This window comes from Podarcis pityusensis, assembly GCF_964106645.2.
Source record: "Podarcis pityusensis genome assembly, chromosome: 7".
NCBI lineage: Eukaryota > Metazoa > Chordata > Lepidosauria > Squamata > Lacertidae > Podarcis > Podarcis pityusensis.
This window is the reverse complement of record NC_138031.1, coordinates 77,622,028-77,650,025: the sequence shown is the minus strand read 5'-3', so window position 1 is coordinate 77,650,025 and position 27,998 is coordinate 77,622,028. Positions and strand designations below refer to the sequence as shown.

Genomic DNA, 27,998 nt, shown 5'->3' with positions numbered 1-27,998 from the left:
GTTTTGTGGCTAGACTTCTCTGCCTCGACTAGGAGTGGGGAACCCCATGTTTAGGGATTGATTCCTGCCCTCCAGGCCCCTCTCTGTGGGTCTTCCCTAGGTTATACGCTCCCCACCTACACCAGGCCACAGCACTCACCATACCTGTTCCACATTCCCCAGGGTAGCCTTGCTACAGGGGAATGTGTCTTGTTGGTGTGTGTGTGTGTTTCTCGAAACCTCTGGGTTTTTTGCGGATCTTCAATGTAGCCGCCTGTGCAATGCTCTTTCCACTTTTATATCTGCCCTGACTACATTTGCACCTGCTCCCACCCACCACTGGCACAAAGGATTTCCATGGCATCTGGTTGGATGCTGTAAGAACAAGATGGTGGACTTGGATGGGCCACTGGCCTGCTGCAGCAGAGCTGTTTTTAAGTGCTTATGATTCATACACTCCAACATTTGAACCCAGGTAAGAGTCCCCACAAGTCCAAGGGTGAATGGCTTTAAGCAGGGAAGACTCCTCTACCTGTGAAGGCTCCCGGCTCAATTTATAACCCTGATTCTGAAGACCTAGTCTTTTAAAAAAGGCCTTTGCTTAGTTATGTCGTTTTCATTGGTTATAAAAGCTACGCTGTCCTGTTTTTGTTCTGCCGGCGTCTGTTGGAACAGGTTGAATATTGTTAGCCTCTTAATTTGAATATATATTGGGGCTTTTAAGGGATTATGTTCTGTTTTTGTTACTTCTTGTTAGCTGTCTTCAGAGAAAATAGGTGGGATGGAAATGTTTAAAACAAATAAATTCACTGCAGGCTAGATGAAGTTGTGCACAATGGGATTCTCTGTCTTTATCCTCTTTTCGGAATGATGCAAGCCACTTAACTTATGATTAAAATGAGTATACTAATACTTTCCCCTCGCTGTAAGCCTTGTCTTTGCATAATGATAGTGTTCTCAAACGTAAGGCCCTGCATGGCACAGTAGAGTGTATTATTGGTGCTAAGTAACTCAGGGAAAAGCAGTAGGTACTTTTCACATCTCCGAACACCGCACTGTCTTACATTAATGTACCTTACAGTGCAATCCTATATATGCCTGCTCAGAAGTAAATCCTACTGAGTTCAGTAGGACTTACTCCCAGGCATGTGGGTGTTGCATTGCAGCCTTAAAGTTACAAGAGTTACAGTGAGTTTAATGAGGTACTAACATGCCTCTGGACACAATATATTTCCTCAAATTAGATGAGTTCAAGAACCATTAGCTATTGAAGCCCTGAGGCTGTGAGCAGCCGTGATGTGCTAGCTTTCAATTTTAGAGGTTTTCATCTGTTTATTTACAGCGTGGCTAGAAAATGCAGGCTCTCTCCAGAATCACTTGAGATCTGGCAGTATATTTGGCCAGTGTTCAGTTACCTGATAACGTCTTTGAAAGTAAATAATAATAGCCTATTCAAGGAAGACTTTCTTCTGATGATGTAATGGTATTAAATGTAATCCTCCAAGTCTCAGGCTGGGACCTCTTTTTCTTCCAGCTCACAAATGCGTTTAAAAAAAAAAAAAGAATCTTGACAAACTTCCAAGACTTTTGCTTAGATTTGATGATCACATGTTGAATGGGAATAGTGTGATAATTAAACAATGGTGAAAATACCAGCATAAGAATAGCAACACCCATAATGCTGCAGTAATGTGTGAATTGGACCCACCACTGAAACAATTTGAGACAGTTTTAGAATGAAGGATTTTGACCTGGTGTAACAAAGTAAACCCAGGTGTGTCCCCCTCCTCCAGGTGTGTTGGTTATGCAGACCATGTACTGTAGATTTATCCACTTGGACTTTACACTGTATTTTCTCAGAAGCATCCAGTCCATATTTTTGTACTCTTCTGATTTTGTCACTCCGTAATTGATCCTTTAGTGAGAGCCTCAACTTCGCACTGTGGTCTGAGATACTAAAAAGAAAAGAGGTTTTCGTGGCCAATCTCACAAACCATTTGTTGTTTGGATACCACACATAAGAACGTTCCTGCTCACAAATGAAGTCTGCTCTCATAAAGCTGCTATTTTCAAATACTTCAGAGGGAGTATTCACAGCTAATGGTTTTATATTGCAACGGTCAGGCGTCCATAGATTTTAGTTGGCTGTATTAGCCAACCATTATATTTGATTGCTCACTCCCAAAAGTCCTTTGGCATATATAGAGAATTTAGAGGAGCTGTCAGCCTGTCACGTGCAGCAGCATTTGAAGGATCTTGGAAACTGGGATAATCGCTTTTGCAACTTTGGAGGTCTTTTGCAACTTAAGTAAGCTATTCCTTCCCTCCCCTGAGTTCCAGAGGATTTGGGGAAGGACTGAGCGAGCTGTTTCTCATTTTTGCCGGGATGTGCAATTTGTCTTGTCGCTCCCGTAGCAAGAAATAAGTAAATTGCTCACTTTTGCATGCTGTACTTTCAAATTCTGGAAAAAAATCACCAAAAAACGAGAAAAAGTTCCTGCTACCTAATTCCCCAAGTCCTCTAGGCATGCCAGTGGATTCAAGAAGGGACAGCCTCTGTCTCCCTCGTGGCACAAAGTGAAAGAGAGCTGGCCCCAGGGTAATTCATGGAAAACACCAGAGGAGTAGGTCTGTGATGGAACTTGGCAAGCAGTCACCTAGAAGACATTCATGGGTGCTTGTAGCAACATAACAACCCCAGGTAATGGTTTCTGACTCACCGACTGAGTCATAATTTATCCTCCTTCATGGTGCTTGTCAGCAGTTGCCAGTGTTTCCTAGGAAAAGGTGTGTGTGTGTTTTAAAAATGTGTACAGTATATTATGGTAACTTTCTACATTATGGTGCAGGGCTTATGTGAGCTTTGGTATCCATTAAATACTTCTAAAATTTCCCAGTGCATAGCAACATATTGAAAAATACATTGACCTGCAGATTATTGCTTGTTAGGTAAAGATCAAGGGACCCCTGACCATTAGGTCCAGTCATGGCCAACTCTGGGGTTGCTGCACTCATCTCGCTCTACAGGCCAAGGGAGCTGGCGTTTGTCCGCAGACAGCTTCCGGTCATGTGGCCAGCATGACTAAGCCGCTTCTGGTGAACCAGAGCAGCGCATGGAAACGCTGTTTACCTTCCCGCTGGAGTGGTACCTATTTATCTACTTGCACTTTGACGTGCTTTCGAACTGCTAGGTTGGCAGGAGCAGGGGCCAAGCAACGGGAGCTCACCCTGTCGCGGGGATTAGAACCGCCGAGCTTCTGAACGGCAAGTCCTAGGCTCTGTGGTTTAACCCACAGCGCCACCTGCGTCCCTCTTATTGCTAGGTACATTTTAATCCTAGTTTGGTGATTTTAATTACCCTGGAGCTAGATGGGAGGAATCCTGCTCACAGCTGTCCCTAGATGGGCTCAAACCTGGTTAACAGCCAGACGCATGGACCCATTCTGCCACAGGAGGCTGTCTTACTTCTGAGTAGATATTGTAAGGATTGAGCTGTTAAACCCTGTTGAATTTAGCGGGGGTTACTCTTGGGTAAGTGGGGTTAGGATTTCAGCCTTAGTCTAGAAAAAGCTGATGTGATTTAAAGCAAGTTGGTTTAAGTACACCTGCTAGAATCATTGTTGAATTGGCTTACGACAGCAGCCCATCAAGATGGTGGTGTTAGGTGTTCCTCCCTGCTCCTCCTTTCTCCCTCTTTATCCCAAAACAGACCTGGGTGCGTTAGGTATGTGATTTTTTAAAAAATGATTATATTTATTTTTGCAGCATACAGTGATTTGGGGTACTACATAATTAACAAGTTGCACCATGTGGATGAATCGGTGGGAAGCAAAACACGCAAGGCCTTCCTGTATCTGGCAGCCTTCCCGTTCATGGATGCCATGGTGAGTCTACAACTTTGTTTACTATCCTCACTCAGAGTGGCGCAATGGATGCCAGCCCTTCCCTTAGCTTGTTCCCTGTTTTGTCCTAGTAGTGGATCAATATAAGCACTTTGCTGACCTCTGATTCATAGGTTTCGCAGTTTCTAGACGCCTGGTTTGCACATCACATTAAACCATAGTTTAAAACAAATCCTGTATTTTATTATTGGTTATTGTATTTTATTATTGGTTATAATTATAGGTTATTGTATTTTAGTGTTTTGTTGGAAGCCGCCCAGAGTGGCTGGGGGGACCCAGCCAGATGGGCGGGGTATAAATAATAAGTAATTATTATTATTATTATTATTATTATTATTATTATTATTATTATGGTTTAATGTAAACGAGCAGCATGCGTTCAAAATGTCCCAGGGGCATGTAATGAGGCTGAGGCTACGTTTTATCATATGTGGTGGGCTTGTAAAAGGGTAAAAGGATATTGGGAAATGATAATTAATGAATTGAAAAAAATGTTTTAAAAGTCCCTTTCCCCAAAAAGCAGAGTCCTTTTTGTTGGGGATAATTCAGAGGGAAATTCCCAGGTGTCAAAAAAGACTATTTATGCATTCCGCTACTGCGACCCGTGTTTTGTTAGCCCCAAAATGGAAAACGAGCGAGGTCCCAACCAAAGAAAAATGGCAACTGATGGAATACGCTCAGCTTGCAGATTTAACATATAGAATAAGAGAACAAGAAGGATGTACGTTTAAAGAAGATTGGGAAATGTTTACTGAAAATTGTGTTTATTTAAAAACGCTGGTAGTATTAAGATCAATTCAACACTGTAAATAAGTTTTGATGGATGTAACAATAGATTACTGAATGGTTTAGTTGATGTAAAATATGCAGGGATGTGTGGTATGCAAAATGAACCACGGAAGGAGAAGAAGGGAAGTAATTCATTTAAGGTTGTTTAAATGAATATTTTGAAATGTAAATTAGAACATACACACACACACACACACACACACACACACTTCCCTTCTTCTCCTTCCGTGGTTCATTTTGCATACCATACATCCCTGCATATTTTACATCAACTAAACCATTCAGTAATCCATTGTTACATCCATCAAAACTTATTATATATATATATAAATCCAAAATGTCCCAGGTGCATTTTGCACTTGGCTATTGGCCACTTGAGACCAAGTGAAGATGCCTGGGGTGCCAACCCTGTAGAATTCTGTCTGTTATATTTTATCTGCACAATCAGAATGAACTTCAGGAACCAGGAATTCATATTGAAAAGTACGACTTTCGAGCCGTCTGGCCCCAAAATGGCAACTAAGCATTCCGTTTTGGCGACTGTGACCCTGGTTTAATGAGCCTTTTGGCGCCTAGCTTATAGATCTGAGTTTCTGACACTGGTTGCACGCTGCTCAAAAGTTCTCCTGGCGCTCCTTACCCACAGACAAAACGAGCTGGAGTCTGGCTTGCTGTGTCATTCAAACCCCGGCTTGTGGTTTGTTTCTCTCCAAGCAAACCATGAACAGTAGTCAAAGTTTGTCCTTGGTTTACCGCTCATGATTTGTTTGCAGGAAGCAAGCCATGAGCTCAGGTTTCGATGGCACAAGAAGCCAGACTGTGGCTTGTTTAGTCTGTGGCATGGCAGCGGTAGGAGCAGGGAAGGAACTATTGAGCAGCACAACAAGCACATTTTAAACTATGGTTTAGTGTGATATCTGAACTGCGCCGCTGACTATGCAGTCTCAATTTCATTTCTAAATATTTTAGAAAAATAAATACATTTTCTGTCACTTCTTTGGCAAGTGGTTATTAGGTGTGAGCTGGTAGCAAGATACTTAATGTTTCTTTTAAAAGATACATTCTATTTTTTTAAAAAAGAGATACAGTAGTTTATTCCTCAGAGAGGAAAAAGCAAATTCAAAACCTCCAAATGCAAACGATTGCTGAAATCTCAGCTACTTCAGATTTGGGATTAAATCAGTTAGTCAAAATACATCTATTTCTCCCTCCCAGCCTTTTCACCTGACCTGGTTTTGTTGTTTCCAGCTGCTATTTTTATAATCTTTACCGCAACTGTTTCAGATTTCCCCTTTGCATACGTGCACTTTTTCATCTCAACCCCTCGTTGGCAATCCTTTGTCATCATGTTCCCCCTTTGTGCAACGTCGTATATTTGTGATCTTTTAACAACTGCACCTGTGAGCATGAAGGGCTTTTGCCCACAAAGGAACAGCATCCGGCTGCACATTAGACGTGGAAGTCCGAGCAGGAGAAACTTACATGCTCCATAGGAGCCAAAACCCTGTGTGATCAGGGTTTCAGCTCCATTGAGGTCTATGCGCATAGATTTCACAACCGGCTTTGCCATGGCATGCCTTACTAAGCCAAGCCAAGGTTTAACTTAGTCTGCTGTCCAAAATGGGGTTTGTGGTTAAGCTATCTCCTCGCTCATAGCAAGCAAGCTTGTAACCAAGGTTAGCGAGGAGAGATTTTAACCAGAAGCCCTGGTCTGGATTGCACTCTAAGCCAAATCTTAGAATCATAGAATTAGTAGGGACCCCATGGCTCATCTGGTCCAACCCTCCAATGCAGGAATATGGGGATCTAACCCATGACATCTTTTATTAGTTTAGCATGGCAGAACAAAGGACTTGGGAGGAGAAAAGCAGAAGGGGGAAAAGTGGATGTGAACTCCTCTGGCAGCTCTTATGCTATCTATCTATCTATCTATCTATCTATCTATCTATCTATCATCTATCTATCTATATCTTCTTTCTTTCTTTCTTTCTTTCTTTCTTTCTTTCTTTCTTTCTTTCATTCATTCTTTCATTTTATACCACGCTTTAACCAAAGATCCCAGGGCAGTGTGCAACATTAAGAACCTAATTTACACAGCATAATAGTAAAAACCTAAAGGGACGCAGGTGGCGCTGTGGTCTAAACCACTGAGCCTAGGACTTGCCGATCAGAAGGTTGGCAGTTTGAATCCCCGCGACGGGGTGAGCTCCCATTGCTCGGTTCCTGCTCCTGCCAACCTAGCAGTTCGAAAGCACGTCAAAGTGCAAGTAGATAAATAGGTACCGCTCTGGCGGGAAGGTAAACGGCATTTCCGTGCACTGCTCTGGTTCGCCAGAAAGCGGCTTAGTCATCCTGGCCACATGACCCGGAAGCTGTACGTCGGCTCCCTCGGTCAATAAAGCAAGATGAGCACCGCAACCCCAGAGTCGGCCACGACTGGACCTAATGGTCAGGCGTCCCTTTACCTTTAATAGTAAAAACATAATACACAACACAATAATACACAGCATGATAATAAAACAATCATAATAATAACAACCTCTGCCGCAAATTTATCAAGCCATAGATTATTTAACGGCCGGAGGCCTGGGTAAAGAGGAATGTTTTCGCCTGATCCCTAAAGATATGTAATGATGGCGCCAGGCAAGCCTCTCCAGGGACAGCATTTCACAGGAGGGGAGCCACCACAGAAAAGGCCCGTTCTCATGTTGTCACCCTCGGAACCTCTCAGGGAGTTGGGACGTAGAGAATGGCCTCAGATGACAAGGTCGGTTTGAATGGGGAGAGGCAGTCCTTAAGGTATTGAGGTCCTGTGTAAGACTTTATAGGTCAGCGCCAGCACTTTGAATTGAGCCCAGAAACTTAAGCCATAGTTCAGCTTTTCATGATGTCCAGACCAGGCAAATGTCTGCCTGCCTTGCCCAATGATATTTCCAGTTTCTCTTATTCTCCATACGGTCCAAAATGCTGCTTCAGAGAGCCCCTCAACCTTCTGGAGCAGGTTTGGAGGGTGAGCCAGGAGTTGCAGGGGGAAGGAGAAGCAGGAGGAGACCCATTGCCTGAGCTTGTGCTAAACTGGATCTCACCCACTCTTCTGTCCTCTTCAGGCTTGGACCCACGCAGGTATTCTTCTGAAACACAAATACAGTTTTCTGGTTGGATGTGCCTCCATTTCAGATGTCATTGCTCAGGTAAGGATTGATTCATGTCACGGCTATTTCTACTGTGAAAAGAGCCATGCCAAATTTGTACAATAACCGTGTTTGGAACAGTCTGGGTTTGCAAGATTATCTATATATATTGATATACGACCCTTTTGAAATGGAGTGGAAATAGATCTGCTTGCTGACATGAGGACTGAAGAGTTGACACTAAAGACACTAAATCATCTCAATTATTGCGAGTGGTATATAGTGGTATATTTTTTCTGATAATAATTATTGTGTTGCTGAATAGCTGGATCTAGCTAATCTACTTCCTGCTCATGTCATTATAGCCAGTATGAATTAATCTGCTGTGCATTAGACAGCTGCGGAATAGATGTTATTAAATCCACTTTTGACTGTCTTTGTGCTCATGCTATACTTTGGTGTTCTTCCTTTCCCTCTGAGCCAGTTCACACAATTGCTTTTGGATAGAAAAGTCACAACGGATAAATTTTCTCTGTCAACCTTCATGTGGTTAAGTAGATGTTGTAGAAGCATCCTTTGTGCTAAAAGCACAAGTTACAGCATTCGGAAATGGGAATTCCTTAAAAATGTTGGTGTGAGTTCTCCTTCAGAACATTTTAAAAGTTCTCTAAAGAAAATTGTCAAGCTTCCTTCTTTGTGGTCCAAATCAAAAATTATTCTGTCCTTAGCATAATTCAAGATGATACTTCACACTAGTTAATGCCAGCAGGTGCATTAAATATAGACACATGGAAAACTTAAGTGACCGGACGGAAAGAATGTGCCATTGGCTACAGTATACAGTATATTCCCATTTAAACACTATTAAACTCCAGCCACTTATAGGCAAATACATTTTCAGCGCTGTTGTTCACAAACCCACAGCTGTCAGGGTTCCTTAAAGACACCTGGAAATTATGAAGGATAGCATCAAGCCCATAAGTTAAATATGCTGCAAAAGTGAGCTGTTTCATATTTCCTAGATGGAGTTTTAGAGTTTGAGTATGACTGTTAGTAATTCAAGGAACTGGAGGAAATGCAAAAGGGAAGAACTTTCTATTGGAGGGAATTCTTTCAATGCAAAAGAAAGGACCATTTTGATTATGACTTGATTTCCCCAGCCTTTGAATTCAATTGTTAAAATTAATCTATGCCCCACTTTGGCTAATTATCTCTCTATCTCTCTTGGCCTTCTACCTCAAAGAGCAAAAGGCAGAATACATGGTTTTTCCACACCATGTTATCCTCACAACAATTGTGTGGTGGTTGAGATAGCAATTGGCTTCAGCTTCATAGCTAAGTGAGGCTGTTTAAGCATATTTAAAAAACAGTAAGTTTGTCTGACACCTAATTTGCCCAGGGTGGTATAGAGGCTAACACAGGGTCACCATATTTCAAAAAGTGAAAATCTGGGCACAAAAGGTGTTGAATTTCTGCAAAATCTAAAATAAAATAAAATAAAATAAAATGAAGTTTTATAACTGTTTTTTTTTATGAAAACATCCACAAAATTAACACTGCCGAGATGAGCTGCCATCAGTTTTTAAACTGATTTCCTAAAATTCCACCCAGACGCCATTTTCAAATCCCAGCTATGTCCGGATGTATGGCAACTCTCGGCTAGGACTTAGGATACTCAGATTTAAATTAATCACATCTACCAATGCAATGTAGTTACAAAACAGTTCCGCTAGGAGCATAGACATCTCTGATGATTCAAAACTTACCCCATTAACTCACTAGATAGCTTAATTAATGCAATCCTTTTCCTTCAGCCTCCCATTATTATTATCTGCAATATGAGGATAAGAATACTGACCTATGCTATACAAATGTTGGAAGGATTACAGAAGCAATACTTGTAAATCTCTTTGAACACTAGGAACCACTCTATCATTGTTTAGTATTGCTATAGGTATCCTTTCCCAAATATGAATCACTTCTGTTTTAGCATAGTAAGCGTTGTGTGTGTACCACATCTCTCATGCTTTTTTGAAGGTGACCTCTCAGAGGTCGAAGTTATTTTCCCACCTCATTGTTACTGGGCGATACCCAAGTCCTACTCGAAGTAGACCCATTGAGATTTTAAGTTCATTGATTTCATTGGGCCTGGTTTAAGTATGACTTCATTGAATATCGCCCCTGTTGTTCTTTGATTTTTTACATTAAATCAGCCTAATGGTATAAACACGTTCAATATTTAGCTTTTTGCTATTGGATTTCACTATGTTTGTCATTTGATTTCTCTGTGTAGTATTTTTTAAGTGATGCATGCTACTAGATGACATGTATTATATACTTCGTTGGAACATATTGTTCAAGGCCACTTCTGAATTCCATTCGTTTTCTCCCTCATACTGCATATACATAATACAATCTTATTATAGATACCCTTTATCTCTATATTTCTTTTTAAAAATAATAATCTTGGGCCTTCTAGCCATACCCATAGCCCTTGATGAATAAGCTCCTAACATCTAAAGAAAATAGCCTCCTCTCAAATTAATGAAATCGTTGGCTTCTTCAGACAAGTTTATTGGGGGGGGGGGGACAGACTCAGAAGCTTCTCTTACATATTTATAATAGAAAATCAAAATAAGTAGTTTCTTGAAATTAGAGGACCAGAGAATTTCCACAATTGAGCTTGCATTTCCAGCAAAGACCTCTGAATAATAATTAAGAATTGCATTATGTTCTGAACACTATGACTGTGTCCAAAACTATTTAGTTTTCACACCAGAATTCAGAATCTTGTTTTCATAACCAGTCTTTCTTTTTCCCCCTTTCCCTTTCTCCTGACAGGTTGTTTTCGTAGCCATTTTGCTCCACAGTCATTTGGAGTGCAGAGAGCCCCTCCTCATCCCTATCTTGTCGTTGTACATGGGAGCCCTTGTCCGATGTACCACCTTATGCCTGGGCTACTACAGAAACATACATGATATTATTCCGGACAGTAGCGGGCCAGAGATGGGGGTATGTTTTGATGCATTTGTCGATCTTGCTATATGATTACGTTCAGTACACCAGGATTGCAAAACAGAACCTAAAAACCACTGGCCCTATTTACCGTATTTTTTGCTCCATAAGACGCACTTTTTCCCTCCTAAAAAGTAAGGGGAAATGTGTGTGCATCTTATGGAGCGAATGCAGGCTGTGCAGCTATCCCAGAAGCCAGAACAGCAAGAGGGATTGCTGCTTTCACTGCGCAGCAATCCCTCTTGCTGTTCTGGCTTCTGAGATTCAGAATATTTTTTTCCCTTGTTTTCCTCCTCCAAAAACTAGGTGCGTCTTGTGGTCTGGTGCGTCTTATAGAGCGAAAAATATGGTGCTTTAAACTACTTGCTCATCTGCCCGCATACACTTGTATCATGTGCAAGACCCGAACTGAAAAACAACGCTCTCCATTTGCTAGACAACTGGGGGAAGCTTTTGAAAGTGATTGTTAATTGCTAATTGTTAATTGGCAGTTTAATTGCTGCTTAACAGACTTACAATGCACCCCGCTAAGGGGTTGCTAAGGTTATAAACTTCATTTATAAATGAGTACCGGCACCTCCTTTTATACACCAAAAACACACTGCCTATTATTATTATTATTATTATTATTATTATTATTATTATTATATTTGTGCTAAGGGTAACCTCCACCACAATGCTATACTCATTACTTGGCAGCAATTAATTGCCAGTTTAACTTACTTCTCTTACATCCTTCGATATATGGAAGCTGTGACTATGCCCTGATATTTTATACAAAATATATTTGTATTTATGTTGCTGCCTTGTCTCTGCTGATTGCAATCCTCGTGCCATAGCCTCTCTCTTGGCCATTCTTGTAACCACAGTATTTTCTTCAGTGTAGTGAAGTTCGGTACTGGATTTAGAAAAAAAAACCCACCACATTTCTTTCTGTGCTGTTATTTTAAGATGTCAGCATGATTAGCATAGAGCCAAGGAAATACACAGATAGTTGCAGGACCATTTCTGAGTCACTCAAAGCCGCATACCTTTACGAATGCTTCCTTGCAGGAGTGTATATCAGAATGGATTTAAAAGCGTTAAAAAATATGGCACTTCTTAAATCCATAGTTGCAGATAGTACTTTCGTTAGGTGCCAGAACACATTTTCTCATGAACTGAAAGCCCAGTGCTGCAATAATCCAAATCAGTCTAAAATCTATATCGATAAAATCTACCGTATTTTTCGCTCTATAAGACGCACCAGACCACAAGACGCACGTAGTTTTTGGAGGAGGAAAACAAGAAAAAAAAATATTCTGAATCTCAGAAGCCAGAACAGCAAGAGGGATCGCTGCGCAGTGAAAGCAGCAATCCCTCTTGCTGTTCTGGCTTCTAGGATAGCTGTGCAGCCTGAATTCGCTCCATAAGATGCACACACATTCCCCCTTACTTTTTAGGAGAGAAAACGTGAGTCTTATACAGCAAAAAATACGGTATATCTTCTTTTTAACTTACTGGCTGGTGATATATGCATGCTTATGTGTTTCCTTGCTTTTTTTTCTGCTTGCACATACCATAGCCAACATGTGGAAAGGAGATTCTTTAGCTATTCTGTTGACTGCATCTCCATCGTTCTGCCCGGACACTAAGGTCCAGCTCCGAGGGCCTTCTGGCGGTTCCCTCGCTGCGAGAAGCCAAGTTACAGGGAAGCAGCCAGAGGGCCTTCTCGGTAGTGGCACCCGCCCTGTGGAACGCCCTCCCACCAAATGTCAAAGAGAAAGATACCTACCAAACTTTTAGAAGACATCTAAAGGCAGCCCTGTTTAGGGAAGCTTTTAATGTTTAATAGGTTATTGTATTTTAGTGTTTTGTTGGAAGCCGCCCAGAGTGGCTGGGGAAACCCAGCCAGATGGGCGGGGTATAAATAATAAATTATTATTATTATTATTATTATTATTATTATTACTGCGTTCAGGTGCTGTCATTCACAAGGACTGCATTTTCTCATTTTACCCGCAGGGAGATGCTACAATAAAAAAGATGCTCAGTTTCTGGTGGCCTTTGGCGTTAATTTTGGCTACTCAGAGAATCAGCCGGCCAATCGTCAACCTCTTCGTATCCCGAGATCTGGGTGGCAGCTCTGCAGCTACAGAGGTAGGAGTCCTTGGTTTCCCTGTATTTATTCAGAAAAGTAGAGGAGGGCCCAGTTCCCTCTCCAGCTGTCTCTGTTTTCCTGGTTCTTTAGGAATTCATTTTGCTGTTAAATGTCAACTTCCTCAGGGTGTTAACGAAACCTACAGGCTTTTACGTGAAGTTTTTTTTCTAAGTCTGAGCATCTTTCCCGACCGCTTCTGAAACTATAGCATTTTCTTTCAAACCTAAGGGCCAATCTAGATGCTACATGGACTTCTATATTATTTTTCCTCAGCATTTTTACTTTTAGAAACTTAAGCGGCCTCAGCCAACTGCCGTCCTGAGTGGAGGAAGTGAAAGTGGATCGTGGCTGCTTAACCCTTCCCCCTCCAGACATTTTTCAGCTAACAAAATACACGGACCCCATATCTCTTTTCCCATGGATAGAAAAAAAAGGAAACCTCATTCTTCTGTCCTGCCCACTACTGCCATTTGAGTCTGATTTTTTTTATTATTATTTTAAAACATGAAGGAAGAGAGAAACAGAGTCCTGTCCATATTTTCTTTGGCCATTAGCCGAGCATTACTGTTTTCCCCCTGTTTCTCAGATCTTCAACAGAGTATTTGGTAACTCAGAAAGCAAAACAAAGACACTCATTTATAGTCTGATTCTTCTCTGACTCATCTCTTGTGTGAGCAACGTTATTGGGCGAGATTCAGAGAACTGTGAGTGGTGTTGCACTTACGGAACTGTCGTCTTCTGCTTCCTGCCGCATCACCCAATGCCATCTGTGTTGCTGGTTCTGAGGGTATAGTGACGTTTGGGAATGGCATGTTTCAAAATATGGCGGACTGTCAGTGGAGGGAAAAGGCATACTCCCCTCTAGTGCAAGTGTAAGTGCAGTTCGGCTTGTGCAAGGAACATTTAGATGTAATACCTGGCCAAAAATGTTAAAAAAACCCTCCTCCCCAAATTCTGAGACCTCTCTGTATGCATACCCTAAACCACTGGAGCTGCTTCAATATGGCACGATCCCATGGGCATAATTGGGAATAGCACGACTACATGGGCTGGGTTAATTGCACAGGACTCTTTTATGAAAAACGAAAATCCCTGAAGGTGTTAATTCTGCAGGCAAGTCAATATTATTGGTCCCTCCCACGTGGCCAAGCTGTGAGCAAGGTGCCTGTATCGTGTTGACTCTTTTATACTGCATATAGTAATTTTAGGCACTTTACAAACAAATGAATGAATGAATATAACCGTACCATACTTCAGTGGCTCACATATTGCAGAGTGTACATGCAGGGGAGGGGGTAAGATTTTACCAGATATTGCCCAGATGTTTGGAAACCTATCATTGCAGCCCATATGAGCTGGAAAGATTTATTTTTTTAAAAAAAGCTCAGATTCTTAGTATATTTCCCCTCACTGCTAAACTCCACACACTTGCAGAATCACCGAATATGCACCACCCATATTATAAGATTATATTCCTGACAACTTAATAAACATTAAGGTGACGGTCTTTTTGTGTATATTTCTGCTTGTGATTTAAAGTAGAATAAGAGGAAGTATATAGAATTGTATCATGTAGTTGAACTTCGGAGTTCAAGCACCTGGAAATACTTAATTGCACATTTCCCGGTTACTGTCCGAAATGTTTGTGCAATTAATATTTTAAGCATACCACTTCAACGTGGTTTCAGTTGCTAAGTGCAAAGAATGCATTCACTCGAAAGCAAATACTTCTCATATTATCTATCAGCTGATAGCTGACTTCATTAGTGCCTATTGTCCGTTTGTTCTTTTCGCTTCCGTTTCTGAAAGCATCACTACTGAAAGAGAAAGCGCTGGCAGAGCCAACAATTAGATAAGCCTGCCAGCGCACAAGCTGAGTGTATTGCAAATTTCTGTACATGGTGTTGCCAGTAGCCCTTGATTTTGGCAGGAGGAGAAAAGAAGGAACTCTATGAAAAATAATGAGTTTGCATGTTTTACTTTGTTCCTGGATTTTTTGGTCAGGTGCTGTATTTGGCTTAGATTTGGCCAAGTACAGATGTACCGTATTTTTTGCTCCATAAGACTTACTTTTTCCCTCCTAAAAAGTAAGGGGAAATGTGTGTGCGTCTTATGGAGTGAATGCAGGCTGTGCAGCTATCCTAGAAGCCAGAACAGCAAGAGGGATCGCTGCTTTCGCTGCGCAGCGATCCCTCTTGTTATTCTGGCTTCTGATATGCAGAATATTTTTTTTCTTGTTTTCCTCCTCCAAAAACTAGGTGAGTCTTATGGTCTGGTGCATCTTATAGAGCGAAAAACACGGTAATCTTCTAACCATGGTTAGAAAATTGGAAATATGCCATGAGCTCATTCTCCCTGAGCATAATTCTATGCAAATCCCCCTCACTTTTCCATGCTAGCCATTGTTCAGTGTTCGCTCTGCAACAGTACTTGTGCTATGAACCATAAATCATAAATATGGTTTGTCTCCTAGTGCCAACACAGCTATCTTTTGAGCAGCAGGCAAAACTCTGCCCTATTTTCTCAAACTTTTAAGTTCTGGGCATTTAAAAATAATTCTTTATTTATTGAATTATAAAACAAACAGGAGCATAACAACACATGCAATTAGGGAGAATTCATCAAAGAATAATTGTTTTCAGTGTCACATTACAAAACCACTCATCTAGTATTAACAGTGCAACAACATCAATAGAGAAGTGCATTTTTTAAATAAATCACAGTGATGAGGTCCCAGTTTCATGCTCTGCTTATAGGCAAAGACCTTTGCAGATCATTTGCAGTAGGATAAGCAATAAACTCCCACATAACGGGGTAGTAATGGTTTGGGTCTTCCGATCCTTTTGAGACCTCTAAATTGTGTGTTGCTTTCTCAGATGCCGCCAGACTCCAGACATTATTATACCGCAAACGCAATTGCAAATCAATTAGATTTTGTTGATTATCTTGCTAAGCACAATGCAAGCGCTCTTTTTGCTTGTGTGTAAGCAACCAGGTGGGACGCGGGTGGCGCTGTTGTCTAAACCACTGAGCCTTGGGCTTGCTGATCAAAAGGTTGGCGGTTCGAATCCCCGCGACAGGGTGAGGTTCCATTGCTTGGTCCCAGCTTCTGCCAACCTAGCAGTTTGAAAGCATGCAAAAAAATGCAAGTAGATAAATAGGTACTGGTGCGGCAGGAAGGTAAACAACGTTTCCGTGCGCTGCTCTGGTGTTGGTGTTCCATTGCGCCAGAAGTGGCTTAGTCATGCTGGCCGCATGACCTGGAAAAACTGTCTGCGGACAAACGGCGTCTCCTTCGGCCTGTAAAGCGAGATGAGCGCTGCAACCCCAGAGTCATTTGCGACTGGACTTAACTGTCAGGGGTCCCTTTACCTTTACCTTTAAGCAAGCAGGTATGGGGCATTGTGGCCATACCGCTAGGCCAGGGGTCAGCAACCCGCGGCTCCAGAGCCGCATGTGGCTCTTTTACACCTTTGCCACGGCTCCGGGGCGGATACTAGCGAGGGGAGGAGGCGCATTGTGCGCCCCGACACTCCCCACTGTGGCGGGCGCTGTACTGGCTGTGACGTCGCATGGGGCAGTGCTTGCGTTAGTCACGCACCGTCCCGACGTCACCTTCCTGCCCGCCCGCTACATTGTAAGGGGCATGTATGCTGGTCACTACATTGTAAGGGGCATGTACGCTGGTCACTGCACTGAAAGGGGGCATGTACGCTGGTCACTGTTTTGAAGGGGAGTGAAGAACACACACACACAAAAAGGTAACTTGTTAATTTAACGTTTATTTCTATGAGGAGGAGTAATTTTGAGGGGTCAAACAAAGAAATAATAAAAAAGTGACAAAAAGGTTATTTTTATAATGACGAGTTTTGCGGCTCCCAGTTTTTTTTCTTCGGAAATGGGTCCAAGTGGCTCTTTTTGTCTTAAAGGTTGCAGACTCCTGCGCTAGGCTGTGCCCCCTCATATTCAAGACCATTATCACTTTTAGAGCATAGCTGTCGACGTTTCCCTTTTTTTAAGGGAAATTTCCTTACGCCGAATAGGATTCCTCGCAAGGAAAGGGAAAAGTTGACAGCTATGTTTTAAGAGTTTGAGGACAGGTTTGAAGCACGGGCGGAACTGCTTCATGTTTGGGAATGCTTCCTCTGCGCTTCACAGGCCTAACTGCGTAGCACCCCATATTGGATGAGATTGCTTCTTCCTGCTTCAGAACTTCACCCTCAAATTCGTGGAGGACTTTAAACTCAGGGATAGTGATGTGCCAGAGGGGGCGGAGCTAACAGCGCTCTCTCCCCGCCCTTTCTCGCATATTTAACTCACCAGCACACACACACACACCTCACATCTGAACAGGGCTCTACTTGCTTTTGTTTTTAATTGCGTGTTTTCATTTCTGTGACACAGTTGTGTAAACCACTTGGAACCAGCTTAGGTGAAGGGCGGTATGGAAGTGTTTTAAACAAACAAACAGCTTTAACTGGGCTTTGCAAGCTGTTTAATGATACTGGCTGCAAATTTTGGTTTGAAGCTAGCCATGGATAACCCAAGTAATCTTGGTGAAGGCAGAGAGCTGAGCTAAAAATGGTCTTAAATTGTTTCCCTCCTTTTCTGGTTTTAGGATTAATATCTACATATAATACTGAGGAGAGCTCAGCCTATTCCTTTTTTAAAAAAACAACAACCCCTCTCTATTAACATTTTTTCACATACAAAGGAAATGCTTTATATTTCATTCAGTCTTAAGATGGCATACAAAGACCATTATCATTTTATCATGGAAAGGGAACAATAAATAAAGAAGAAACAAGAGAGAGTGTGTGTTCATAAGCTCCTTTTTTTTGTCTCTACTGTGCAGGAACTATTTTCTTGCTTGACCATCTAAAATGTTACTGGTGTAACTCATAGGATTATGTGAATCTTGAGCGAGAGGAAACCCTTACGAATTTTTCCAAGGATTTGACCTGTAATGTTCTCTCTCCCCTCTCCTCTGCTATAGGCGGTGGCAATTCTGACAGCTACATATCCAGTAGGGCACATGCCATATGGCTGGTTGACAGAAATTCGAGCTGTTTATCCTGCTTTTGACAAGGTGAGCTTGTTTTCTTTGATGAGAGCAAACCCTTCGCCTCTCTTTCAGATGCATCCTTGCCAAGTGTCAGTTTTATAAGCGTGTGAAGCGTATAGAAAATGAGTCAGATTCCTAGATTCTAGGAAACTTCAAGGTAGTTTTGTTGTTGCTGTTATGCTGTGCAACGCTACACTTCTTCGATTCTATAAAATACTGTTGATGAGTTTTACCCATCTGTCTATCTGTAAATTCGGCATCTCCATCTCTTGGGCCTGTTGGATTTCTGTAATGGCCAGGAGATGAAGTCCTCCAGCTGGTTTCTTTCTGCAGGGAGAATTATCACGGGGAACTGCTTGCCATTGGGAGTTGGAAGGCACAATTCAGGGGGCAGCCCCATTCTGGAAGCAGCGTGCAACTCCAAACTGATGTGACTTGCATGTGTCAACACAGGATGTAGGGCAGTGCAGGCTGAGTTGAGGGGGTACAAAATTCAGAAGATCCATAATTGAGAAGATCTGTTTGGGGGCACCAAATTTTGGCCTTGCACGAGGCACCAAAAGATTACCTGGATGTGAAAGCCCCTGGATGTGTGCTCTGAAAGTGGGGACGCAGGTGGCGCTGTGGTCTAAACCACTGAGGCTCTTGGGCTTGCCGATCAGAAGGTTGGCGGTTCGAATCCCTGCGACGGGGTGAGCCCCTGTTTCTTTGTTCCAGCTCCTGCCAAACCAGCAGTTCGAAAGCACGCCAGTGCAAGTAGAGCAATAGGTACCGCTGCGGCGGGAAGGTAAACGGCATTTTCGTGCGCTCTCGTTTCCGTCCCAGTATTCCATTGCGCCAGAAGTGGTTTAGTCACGCTGGCCACATGACCCGGAAAGCTGTCTGTGGACAAACACCGGCTCCATCCGCCTGAAAGCAAGATGAGCGCTGGAACCCCATAGTCACTTTTGCCAGGGGTCCTTTACTTTTATCTTTACCTTGCTCTGAAAGTACAGCTCCAGAAGCTTCTGATAATTGTGGGGCATTTCAGGACACCCCCCCCCCCCCAGTTTATGCCACGAGCCCACCACTCCTCCAGAATCGAATTTTAGCACGGCCAGTTTCCTGTGCTAATTAAGAATATGCCCCAGGATCTTCTTTGATGTCATCGGGAGTACCAGTGTCCCATTGTGCATGCCCTCAAAACATTGAGCTAGTCTCAACCTGGCAGAAGTTTGGATGAAGAACAGGTTGGAGGTGGTCCTTCAACTCCTTGCTCTCCAGCTCCAAGCTGTTTCCTTCGTCCTTAATGGCCTGATTGGCATGCATCTCTCCCTGCCTCCCTACCCCCAGTATGTCCCTGAATGCTAACACCTCCACTTACATAAGCCAGCCATGAGCAATTGAGATTCCCCTGTTGTGTTCCTTGGGCATCGGCAAGGAACATGCCCTTGATTGCTTCAGGGTCAGAAAGCCAACTTTCAATAAGGAAGTTTCTCCAGGGCCCAGATACATTTAAAGCAAAGGGTTCGCATATCCCTGCAGAGGATCCTGGGAGCTGTAGTTAGATAAGGGCGCTGAGAAGATTATTTGGGGGAAACAATGTGCTTTTCAACGTATGCTATGTATGCAGCCTTTATATACCATTGGTCCCTCTTTTTTCCTAATCTACGAGACTCATTGTTTGGATGAAAAGAACGAGGAAGCGGTGAGTAAGGAAGATTTCAGTAGAGCACATGAAATTTCTTACTCCTCCTATGTCTTTTAGCTGTAGTTCTTCATTGACAGATCCTGTTGAAGATTCCACGACTTCAGCTACATTCTGCTTTTTGCTGTTTACGGAAACGACATCTGCACATGTAGATTGAGGGTGGGCTCTGGGGAGGGAGACGGGGTTTGATGTTTGCATAGCGATACGTGGAATCTCCTGGCAGGACAGAACATTGAATCCCTTAACTTGTGTACAGATCATTAGCGTGAAAAGGAACCAGGTGTTCGGGGGCTGTTTCTGTAGGTTGCTTCCTTTGCTAATTGGGGATGTAATGACTCAGGAGCTGCCACAGTGATTTGGATCAGCTTGTACCAAGCTGTATTCCTGGAGCAATATATTTATTTAAACAGAAAAGGAAAAAAGGAAAAAAACAAGCTTGCAGTGTGATCAGCATCTGCAGTAGCATCTTCCTGCTTCAGACCACAAGGATTGCTTGTTTAAACTCCCATTAAGAGCTAGGAAGTTCAAATTTTGGACAAACAGAGCAGGTTAATGAACTCTGAGCCAATCTGCACTCTGGTTGTTGACATGGAAATATATCCTGCCGTCCCTTGTAAAAATCCTGTTTCGAAGCTGCGCCCATTTGACTACGACCAACCAAACCACAAGTCTGTATTATTGTTTATGGCACTGCAAAAACCCAAGCTTGCACTTTAATATCTAAAATGCAAACCTCATTTGCTTGTCGCTTGCCAAATGTCTGTGATGCAGCCCACAGCTAAGATCCAGAGACCTGCATGTGTGTAGGTTCCTTTCGTTTCAATTCCCAGTAATTGTAGAGCTCTGCCAGTACCTACAGAGCAGCATCACTGGATTATGGCTGGTATCTGCAATAATCAGAATTTCAGCCAGGTTTTTCCTCCTCTTCTTCATGCTATAAACACAATAGCATTTGGGGACCACGTTATTCATTCTGTAAGCAAAAGCCAGCTAATGAGATGCTCCTAGTTTATTGCCTAGGAAAGGTGATGCTCCAGGAAACCAGCTGTTTTCTACGATTCACACCACAACCCTCTGCATGCTTGTACAGAAGAAAACCCCACTGAAATCAATAGAGCTTAGCCGCATGAAAGTGGGTTTCAGATTGCAGCCTCATTGCTGCTTTTTGCCGCTTGTCTAGAAGGCTAATGCCTGTTTTTCTCTCCCTTTTCACCCTAGAATAACCCCAGCAATAAATTGGTGAATACCAGCAGCACCGTCACAGCAACGCATATCAAGAAGTTCACCTTTGTCTGCATGGCCCTGTCTTTAACGGTAAGGCATCAATCATCGCATGACTGTTCCTTTTGATTTATGTATTAATGTTTTTTTAAATCCCACTCTCCCACCCAGGAGCTCAGAGCGGCACACACTGTCCTCTTTCCCTCCACTCCCACCCCCCGGTTTTGCCCTCGCAACAAACCTGTGAGATAGGCAAGGCTGGTTCATAGCCTTAGCAGGATTTGAACCCAGGTCCCTCCTGATCCAGCATCCTAACCATTGTATCACCCTGGCTGAAGTGAAATGAAATATTGGGCTTTGAAGCACGGGCACCGAGCTTTGGGTTCATCGCCTTGTGGTGCTGAAACGGGCCTTTCACTGGGGAAAATAGCAAAATATTCATTTCCACCAATGTGTGTGAGAGAGAAATTGTGTGTGCATCTGGCGTTAAGTATAACGTAGAGGCTAAGTGCGAACTATGAGCAACAAAGCTCACATTTCACCTCAAGCATGCGCTCACTGAGTAGCCTTTGGCATGCCATCATCTCCTTGCCACAGCCTACTATGCAGTATGGAATCAGTAATGCTGACCCGCCTTTAAAGAGCAGTTGTAAAGATTACGGAGATCATCTGTGCAAAGCACTTCAAGCACTGAAAAGCACTTACAAACTCCTCAATATTATTGTGAGCGCTCACAAACAATAGGGATTGCTTTGTCCTGGGTCTGGAGTAAGTCAACTCCTGAAAAGCAAAGGGTGTTAACGTGTGGACAGGAGCGGTACTATAGTTCGGGTTTCGCGCTGGCAGCTGCCGCGTATTCTTTGTTCTCCCGGCGCTAGAAAAGGTGGTTGCGTAAGAACTTTCAGCGACGGAGCTGAATCACTTGACGATTATCTGCTGACTTGGTCTGGTTCATTACTCACCTCCGTGTTTGTTCTTGCTCACTGTGGAGTCACCTGACGGCGTTTGCAGAGGGGAGAGCATATTTTCTGGGTGTCAACGAGGGAGCTGGACATGCCTGGAAGAAACCAGTACAGATAGAAACAGCTCCTCTTTGAAAGCCCGGTTTTGGTTGTGGTGGCAATTTTCCTGCCCCAGAGAGAGGAATTTCCTGCAACAAGATGCAGAGGCTGTGTCTGCTGGCTGTTGACTGCTTATGTCCTGCTGTGGGCTTCCCATAGTCATCTGGTTGGCCCCTCTAGGAAACAACTTGCTGTCCTTCATAGGCCTGTAGTCCATAATGTGTGGCAAACAAAACAAGGGTTGGGTGGAGGACCGCCTCTCCCCATATGAACATACCTGGACCCCACAATCATCATCTGAGGCCCTTCATCGTGTGCCTCCTCCACAAGAGGTCTAGAGGGTGGCAACACGAGAAGGGCCTTTTCTGCAGTGGCTCCCCATTTGTGGAATGCTCTCACCTAGCGCTTTCATTATATAGCTTTAGGCGCCAGGAGAAAACATTCCTGCTCAACAAGGCCTTTGGCTAGTCAACATCCTATATCCATTTAAATGTGCTTGGGGGTGTTACTGTTCCATTTTTGCCTTCTCTTCTTGTTTTTATTATGTCTTTTGTGTTTTTATCTTGTATTTTCATGCTGTGACCTGCCCTGAGATCTTTGGATGAAGGGCAGTATACAGATTTTAAAAATAAGAAATAAATTCCTGGGCAGTGGCTATGTCTGCATTTCTCCCCGCTCTCTCATGCCACCAGTGCCGGATTTATGTATAAGCTAAACAAGCTAAGGGCCCCACTCTCTTGGGGGTCCAAAAAAAAATTAAAGGGAAAAACAACAACTGGATGAATGTTTCCAAAATATAAGATAAAAAACAAATAAAATAAAACCTACATAAAGTTAGAGCTTAATAATTATTTCACTATTAATATACTTCTTCTTAATTGTATTTCACTATTAATATACTTCTTCTTAATTGTATTTCACTATTAATATACTTCTTCTTAATTGTATTTCACTATTAATATACTTCTTCTTAATTGCATTTCGGTTCAACAATTGCTTTGATAAAATACATATTTTGTTATGTTCAAATGGCTTTAGATACCTATTAGGTCCATAAATTACCATATAGCATATATTCAACACAAAAAAGCGACAAATTGTTGTTGACAAAGGACAGCTGGACATATACGGGGCCCCATTAGCTTCAGTAGCCGAGGGCCTCATAAAACCTAAATCCAGCCCTGCATGCCACCACAAATCTTGACTGGGAGGTGGAGCGTTTAGCAGTCATGTGAAGAAAATTGCCATAGCACTCCTAATAGTGAACTCTGTTGGAGAGTTCTGACAGGATTGTAGCCAGTAAAAAAGAATTGGGGGGGGGGGGGGAAGCATTGACATGCTCAGGAGGACTCCAAGGTTTGCAAAAAGCACATTAAAAACAACAACCCTCTAAGCAGAAACAGTCAAATGAGGACTCAGCATGCTTAGTCTCTATGGGGAGAGAGAACACTAGAATGCCCTTGTTGCGTTTCATATAGCTTACAAAATATCCTGTTACGGGGGGCATAATTGACTGGCTAACTGGAACTTTGAGTAGAAGTCATGAGCGTTTGACACATTTCGCTGTCACTGCAAAGGCTGAATGATTTATAAAAGTGAAAAGAAAAAAGAATTAGAAGTCCCTTTCAAAGAGGGGTCCATCTCGAAACATGGACTCCGTTCCCCGAAACAGCAGAAGGAGGAAGCAGGTCACTTTCCAAACTCTCAGCTGATTACTCCAAAATACTGAAGAAAATCCTTGCCGATTACTCCAAAATTGAGATTGTGGGAGGGCAGTTTGACTGGGGACCAGGACTATAGTGTGCTGCCCTGGCTTGGACTGAAACAAATAGTGCTGTGAAAAGCAGAGCTTGGGAAATGTAAGCACTCTGTTCAGCTCCATCAATTCATCAAGCTTCCCAGGAGAGGTAAAGATGGGGTTCTTAGCACTTCTGCAGTACTGAAGCCATAATTAGCGATATTGCTTTGCGCTAAGTCGTCAAGGCATTCACATATGTCTTATGAGAAGGGTTTCTTACGCAAGGCGTTTCATTTCAGGGCTGTAAAGACCTCAAGCAGATAAGGAACAGCTGTCGAGACTTAAGGATGAGTGAAGGGCCCGTCTAATTAATCAGATTAATGAGACTCTTGATTAAGAACAAGCACCAACTTATCCTGAGCAAACTGTTTTTTCAGAAGCCAGGCTGAACCATAGTTGTTCAAATCAAGGAAGAAGATTAATGGCGCTGAAAAGGGTTCAGACGATGTCTTTAAATAAGAGATTTGAGTTATACTGCCACACTCTTAGAACAATTACATCGTCTAAACAAGCAAGTATTTATAGCGAGGATTCACTACTTAAATCACTCTGAGGGCCCCTTTTTTTTCATATTTATCAACTGTTGCAAAATAAAAATAAAAATCAGTAGGGATAGATTTAAAGACATGCTAAACTCTCAAGCTGAAATTGCTGGAAGTTAAAACTTCTTAACTCAGGGTCGTATCCTGAGATTTGTTTTTCAGTGGTGTTATTGTTGTTTAGTCGTTTAGTCGTGTCCGACTCTTCGTGACCCCATGGGCCAGAGCACGCCAGGCACTCCTGTCTTCCACTGCCTCCCGCAGTTTGGTCAAACTCATGCTGGTAGCTTCGAGAACACTATCCAACCATCTCATCCTCTGCCGTCCCCTTCTCCTTGTGCCCTCCATCTTTCCCAACATCAGGGTCTTTTCCAGACAGTCTTCTCTTCTCATGAGGTGACCAAAGTATCGGAGCCTCAGCTTCAGGATCTGTCCTTCCAGTGAGCACTCAGGGCTGATTTCCTTCAGAATGGATAGGTTTGATCTTCTTGCAGTCCATGGGACTCTCAAGAGTCTCCTCCAGCACCATAATTCAAAAGCATCAATTCTTCGGTGATCAGCCTTCTTTATGGTCCAGCTCTCACTTCCATACATAGCTACTGGGAAAAACCATAGCTTTTACTATATGGACCTTTGTTGGCAAGATGATGTCTCTACTTTTTAAGATGCTGTCTAGGTTTGTCATTGGTTTTCTCCCAAGAAGCAGGCGTCTTTTAATTTCGTGGCTGCTGTCACCATCTGCAGTGATCATGGAGCCCAAGAAAGTAAAATCTCTCACTGCCTCCATTTCTTGGGTTTAATTTCCAGCATCTTCAGGGAATACAAAGCTCAGTGGATAAAATGGGGTGACTCTGCGTCACTTGCTAAAATGTGAAAACACAGGAATTGATCTATTCATAGCCCTTGGGAATTTGAGTGTTGATTGCTTGCAGGGAGGAAGCAGGAAGAGAGAGAATCTTCTGGTCTGTAAATAAGGATAGCTAACCTTGATTCATTGTTCTAAATGCTAGGACTCTCAGAATAAATGCTGTCTTTGCCACCTAAGTGTCGGCACACTCAAACACACATAAACATCCTGCTTCTGTTGCTTCTAACCACCGGAGGAGCAGATTTCTCCCACACTGAGCAATCTAGCTTCCAGACATGGTTAGTCACATAATTCATATATTTCATAAGAAATCAATATCTTCTAATATTTAAGGGATGAAGACAGTGAAATTGTGGTATACATAATAATATATCTCCCACCAAAATTTTTAAACATTATGCCATATTTTTCACTCTATAGGATGCACTTTTCCCCCACCAAAAATTAAGGGGAAATGTGTGTGCGTCCTATGGAGCGAATGCAGGCTCCTTGGCTTCAGCAATAGCAACGTGAAGCCTCCGAAGCGCAGAGGGAGCGTTCCCTCCGCGCTCTGGAGGCTTCACATTGCTTTTGCTGAAGCCTGGAGAGCGAGAGGGGTCGGTGCGCACCGACCCCTCTCACTCTCCAGGCTTCAGGGGTAGGTGCCTGAAGCTAGGAGAGTCCTCCAGCTGCTGCCACGCCGCCGGAGCACGATTTCTGTTCTCATCCTGAAGCAAAGTTCTTAACCTGAGATAATATTTCTGGGTTAGCGGAGTCTGTAACCTGAAGTGTCTGTAACCTGAAGTGTATGTAACCTGAGGTACCACTGTATTGCAGAGGGTTAACCAGTACAGTGGTACCTCGGGTTACATACGCTTCAGGTTACATACACTTCAGTTTACAGACTCCGCTAACCCAGAAATAGTACCTCGGGTTAAGAACTTTGCTTCAGGATGGGAACAGAAATCGTGCTCCGGCGGCGCGGCTGCAGCAGGAGGCCCCATTAGCTAAAGTGGTGCTTCAGGTTAAGAACAGTTTCAGGTTAAGAACGGACCTCCGGAATGAATTAAGTACTTAACTCGAGGTACCACTGTATTTACTTCACTGGGTTCGTCTGACTGGTCATGTAGTTATGCACCCTTTGCCAATTTCAACTACTGTTCTAATAGAATTTGCTTAAAGCTGCAGGGGGAAAGTGGCTTTGTGTACGCAAGTTAATTTGGTTTTCATTTGCATTTCTCCTGCCCTGCATTTTCTGCAGATGCAGCCTGGAGCCAAGTTGCCCGTTTTGTTGCTGAGCAAACTGAATACAAAGAGCGGCCCATTAAGGGGCAAATGAAGTTCTGCATCATTATTAGAATGCTGATGTTCTATAAAAGACACACAGACCCATTTCCTCTTGCTTCTCATTCCTACTGACATCTAAACAAAGGGGGGGGGGAGGAAAGCAGTTGGGTAGTAAGGGGTTTCTCCCTCCCTCCTGGATGTGGGATAAAGAGGAAAAGGCACAGATTTGTATTGGGATGGAGAACGGAGACACTAGAAGGGGATATGTGCAAAGGCGCTTTGCAAATAAAGAAATAGTTGGATTCTCCCCCCCCCCCCCCGGGGTTTCGACTACTGTAGCTGCCAAAGATGAGGAGTCAAGCTGTGGTTTTGCCTCAGCTCCTTCATCCACATGGATCATGGCTTTGGATCATGGCTACTGAGAGCCACACGCAGTGCTCTAGGAAGCTGGTGGGTTTAAAAAAAAGATAACTTAGGGCAGTGATGGCGAACTTTTTAGAGATTCGAGTGCCCAAACTTCAACCCAAAACACGCTTCTTTATCGCAAAGTGCCAACACGGCAATTTCACCTGCAAATCTCGTTTCTTCTGTGTGTTCCACGTTTCTTCTTTATGACTGCTGTTGTAATAAATAATCCTTCATGAAAGTTATTGCATTACATTCTTCATTAAGTTATCTTTCCGTTGATATATAATTTTATGGTAGAACTCAGTGCTTTTTCTCTCCATTCAGTTCCTTTCTCTCTTAAGCCCCTTCTATTTATTTATTTATTTATTCATTTATTGAATCTGCACACTGCCCTTCATGTCCAGGTCTCAGGGCAGTTCACAGCATAAAAATACAAGACGGAAAACACAAAATACAGAATGAAAGCAAGAACAAACCAAGAACCCTCCTCCCTTCCAATACTTATTCCGCATGTAAACATCTACATTCACAAGATAAAAGGGTAAACACAAACCACATGACCCGAAAAGGGTCAGCCTTCCACCTGCCAAGAATTAAGCACCTGTTTCTTGCAAAATGCAACCTGCACAAGCGTGTTTACATGCACCCCTATCAGTCCCAAAGGAAGTCGGCTGGCTGAAGTCCTGTTGATCCACCCCTCAGATACTCTTTATGATGGGAAACTACCCTCCAGAGAGGACGCCCATCCCTCACACCCCAGTGTCGCCCACCATGTCGCTCTTAATTCCCTCACCTACACCTCGCCCCCTTTGAGTCCTCACCCAGCTTCCCTCCTCCTTATTCTGCACACCCTTACTCAGGAGTAAACCCCACCGACCTCGGAGACGCTTCCTTCCCGAGAAAGCGCGGGAGGTTTCAAAGGCCCCCGCATGCAAATTCCCACGCGAGATCACCTCCCGTCTTGGATTTCTTTCTATTTTTTTGAACTCAAGTCACCTCCCTTTGTCTGGGGAGGCCGCCGCTTCGACGATGCCCCCCTCTCCTTACCCCAACCCTAACCCAGCCCTCCTCTTCTCCCCTACCCCCACCATGGAAGCTACGCCACCAGGGCTGCAGGCTTTGGACG

The 27,998-nt window shown here is 43.1% G+C and overlaps 1 protein-coding gene across 2 annotated transcripts in view; it reads left to right on the top strand.

The window, feature by feature from the left end:
• Positions 1 to 27,998, top strand: part of ANKH (ANKH inorganic pyrophosphate transport regulator) — a 127,639-nt gene that overhangs the window by 83,976 nt on the left and 15,665 nt on the right. For both annotated transcript variants that reach the window (XM_081014875.1, XM_081014876.1), the window contains exons 3-8: positions 3,745 to 3,863; positions 7,778 to 7,861; positions 10,643 to 10,813; positions 12,821 to 12,955; positions 17,953 to 18,045; positions 20,930 to 21,025. In XM_081014875.1, the coding sequence (XP_080871001.1) occupies positions 3,745 to 3,863; positions 7,778 to 7,861; positions 10,643 to 10,813; positions 12,821 to 12,955; positions 17,953 to 18,045; positions 20,930 to 21,025 (698 nt within the window). The remainder of the gene's footprint in view (positions 1 to 3,744; positions 3,864 to 7,777; positions 7,862 to 10,642; positions 10,814 to 12,820; positions 12,956 to 17,952; positions 18,046 to 20,929; positions 21,026 to 27,998) is intronic.